The sequence below is a fragment of the Apteryx mantelli genome, chromosome 9, assembly GCF_036417845.1.
Source record: "Apteryx mantelli isolate bAptMan1 chromosome 9, bAptMan1.hap1, whole genome shotgun sequence".
NCBI lineage: Eukaryota > Metazoa > Chordata > Aves > Apterygiformes > Apterygidae > Apteryx > Apteryx mantelli.
Window position 1 is genome coordinate 22067791 of NC_089986.1, and position 2800 is coordinate 22070590.

The 2800-nt window shown below is 63.7% G+C and overlaps 1 protein-coding gene across 1 annotated transcript; it reads left to right on the top strand.

The window, feature by feature from the left end:
• Positions 1 to 466: 466 nt before the first annotated feature.
• On the top strand, positions 467 to 2410 carry RNF228 (ring finger protein 228). Its single transcript, XM_067302191.1, has 2 exons — positions 467 to 1279; positions 2399 to 2410. The coding sequence occupies exons 1-2, from the start codon at positions 467 to 469 to the stop codon at positions 2408 to 2410; spliced, it is 825 nt and encodes a 274-aa protein (XP_067158292.1).
• Positions 2411 to 2800: the final 390 nt, after the last annotated feature.

A 2800-nucleotide genomic window follows, 5' to 3' on the forward strand; every position in this document is an offset into this window, starting at 1 on the left:
CTCGCCCGGGAGACGCGGGGCAGGCGGCGAACCGCGGGCGCGCCGGGCAGGGGCAGCGGCAGGGGCAAGGGCAGCGGCAGCGGCAGGGGCAGCGGCCGCCGCCGCCGCCGCCGCGCAGCCTCGCCGGGGGCCCAGCCGCGACCCGCCGCGGCGCCGCCGGGGGCCCCCGAAGCGGCGGGAGGCAGCGCCGGGCCCGCGCAGCGCCGCGGCCAGGCCGAGCCCGCGCGGGGCGCCCGCGGCGGCTCCGCGGGGCGCAGCGGGGCCGGGCCGGGCCGGGGGCGGCGGGAGGCGGCGGGAGGCGCCGGGGCCGCCCCCGCCCCCCGTGACGGCGGGGCGCCGGCACCGCCAGCGCGGCGGCGCAGCCGGGCGGCCGCGGCCCCTCTCTCGCCGCCGGCCCCGGCGCGCAGAGCCGCGGGCGCGGCCGGGGGGAGGCGGCGGCGGCGGCGGGGCCCCGCTCCGCGATGGTATGGCCGAGCCGGCGGCGGAGGGCGGCGGAGGGCGCGGCGGGGCGCAGGCGGCGGCCGCCCCCGCCAGCTACGAGGACTACGAGTGCAAGATCTGCTACAACTACTTCGACCAGGAGCGGCGGGCGCCCAAGCTGCTGGAGTGCCTGCACACCTTCTGCCAGGAGTGCCTGAGCCAGCTGCACCTGCGCGCCGCCCAGCAGCCCCCCGCCGCCGGGGCCGCCGCCGGGGCCGGGGCCGCCGCCGGCGCCTCCCTGGCCTGCCCGCTGTGCCGCCACCGCACGGCGCTGCCCGACCGCCGCGTGCACGGCCTGCCCGTCAACACCAAGCTGGCGGCCGCCTGCCCGCCGCAGCTGCGGGCCCGCGACCCGCTGCCGCAGGACCGGCTGCCGCCGCTGCCGCCGCCGCCGCGCCGCCCGCCCCGCGCCGCCGCCGCCGCCGCCGCCGCGCCCGCATCCCCATCCGCCGCCGCATCCGCGCCGCCCGCCGCCGCCGCCGCCGGCTACGAGAGCTGCCAGAGCTGCAAGCGGGCGGCGCTCAGCGCCGGCTGCGTCTGCGTCGTCGTCTCCTTCCTCGCCATGGTGGTGCTGCTCTTCACCGGCCTCATCTTCGTCAACCGGCACGGCGGCGAGGCGGGCGCCGCGCCGCCCTCGCCCGTGGGGCCCGTGTGCCTCTCGGTGGCCAGCGTGCTCGCCCTCGTCTCCGTCGTGGTCACCTGGCTCATCTGCTGGCTCAAGTACCGGCCCGAGGCGGCGGCGGCGGGCGGCAGCGGCGCCGCGCCCGGCAGCGGCCCCCCGCGGCGGCGGGCGGCGGCGGCCCGCGGCGGCGGCCGCACGTAGCGCGGCGGCGGCGGGGCCGCGCGGAGCGGAGCGCGGAGCGGAGCGCGGAGCCCGGCCTGGCCCGGCCCTGCCCGCGCGGAGCCCCGGGCCGCGCTCGCCAGCGCCGCCGCCGCCGCCGCCGCCGCGTGCGTGGGAAACGCGGCGCGCGGTTGCCCCCGCCTGGAAGGCGTCGGGGAGCTGCGCCCCCGCGGGAGCGGGCCGCCGCCTCGGGCTCCTTGCCGCCTGCGGCAGCCCCGCGCGGGCAGGGCGGCTCCGGCGGGCGGTGTGCGACCTCAGCGAGACGGAGCCGCGGGGTCCCCGCCGCCCGCCGCGTGCGGTGTTTGTCACGGTTCTGCTAGAAGGCCCGTCGGGCCCGCAGCTGGTCGCTTAAAATAAGCTTTATTGTATAGTTCTTCGAAATCCTCTTTTAATGTGGGAGACTTGAAACACTGCGTTGCACAATTTACCGAAGGTGATTTGATTAATGGAGCTCTAAAATAGCTCTAAGAGACTCCTGTGGTAGAGAATAATATTTCGCTGGCCGTTGATTTCAATTTTTACAAAATGAGAGAAACCCCTGTTAAAATACAGACTTTTCACATCACACTAAAAGTGGAGCACCGTAGCATAATTTGCGTATTTAACATTTACCTTCAGTCAAGGTAGCTATAATTCGACAGTGGTTTTTCCCTCCTGGTAAGTTTCTCTTCTGTATTATGAGTTTCTGCAAAAGGCCAGTAGAAAATATTCTTGTTTTGGCAAGTTGGAACATCAATGATACATTTGAAATGTGATGAGATGCTCATAATATGAAATGAAAAATATTGCCATATGACCGATTTTGTAGTATATTAAGGAGAGCTCTCTATCTAGATACTATTCTGTGTTGAAGGATAATTCATTTGGTGCCTGAATTTTTTTTAACTTAATTAATTGTTATAATCTATCATATCAGGAATAAGACAATGCTTCTTATTCCAGGTTTCTACACAACACTGTATTGGAATGACATAATTATTTTCGTGCTTAACAATTCAAGAAATTTGGAAGTGATCTTTTAGTATATGTATTTTGCAAGTTGTCTGCATGATATTCGGACATGTATTCTCTTAATAGACCTTTACCTGACCACTTCTATTTATCACAAGTGCAAAGGAATTTACCGACTATATAGAAATGTAAAGACAGCAACTGAAGATGTAAGTGTGATGTGTTTTATGACTGCACAAGTGATGTGTACTGTGCATTTTCTTGATTATCACAAATCTGTAAAAAAAAAAAAAAACCCCAAACCCAAAAACCTCAAGTAGTATTTGTACAGAATCCATTATGGTGGAAGTAGACGATGGAAATAGTACATGATTTTTGTGTCAATTATTTTCATTGGAAAAAATCCCGACCAGTCTTTTAAAGCAGTGTATAATAATATAAAGGCCCTGAGGAGATAAATTGCTGGGATCAGTTCTGGCTCTGACCATGGCTGGTGTATTTAGACCAGTATTTTCAAACTCGGAGTTG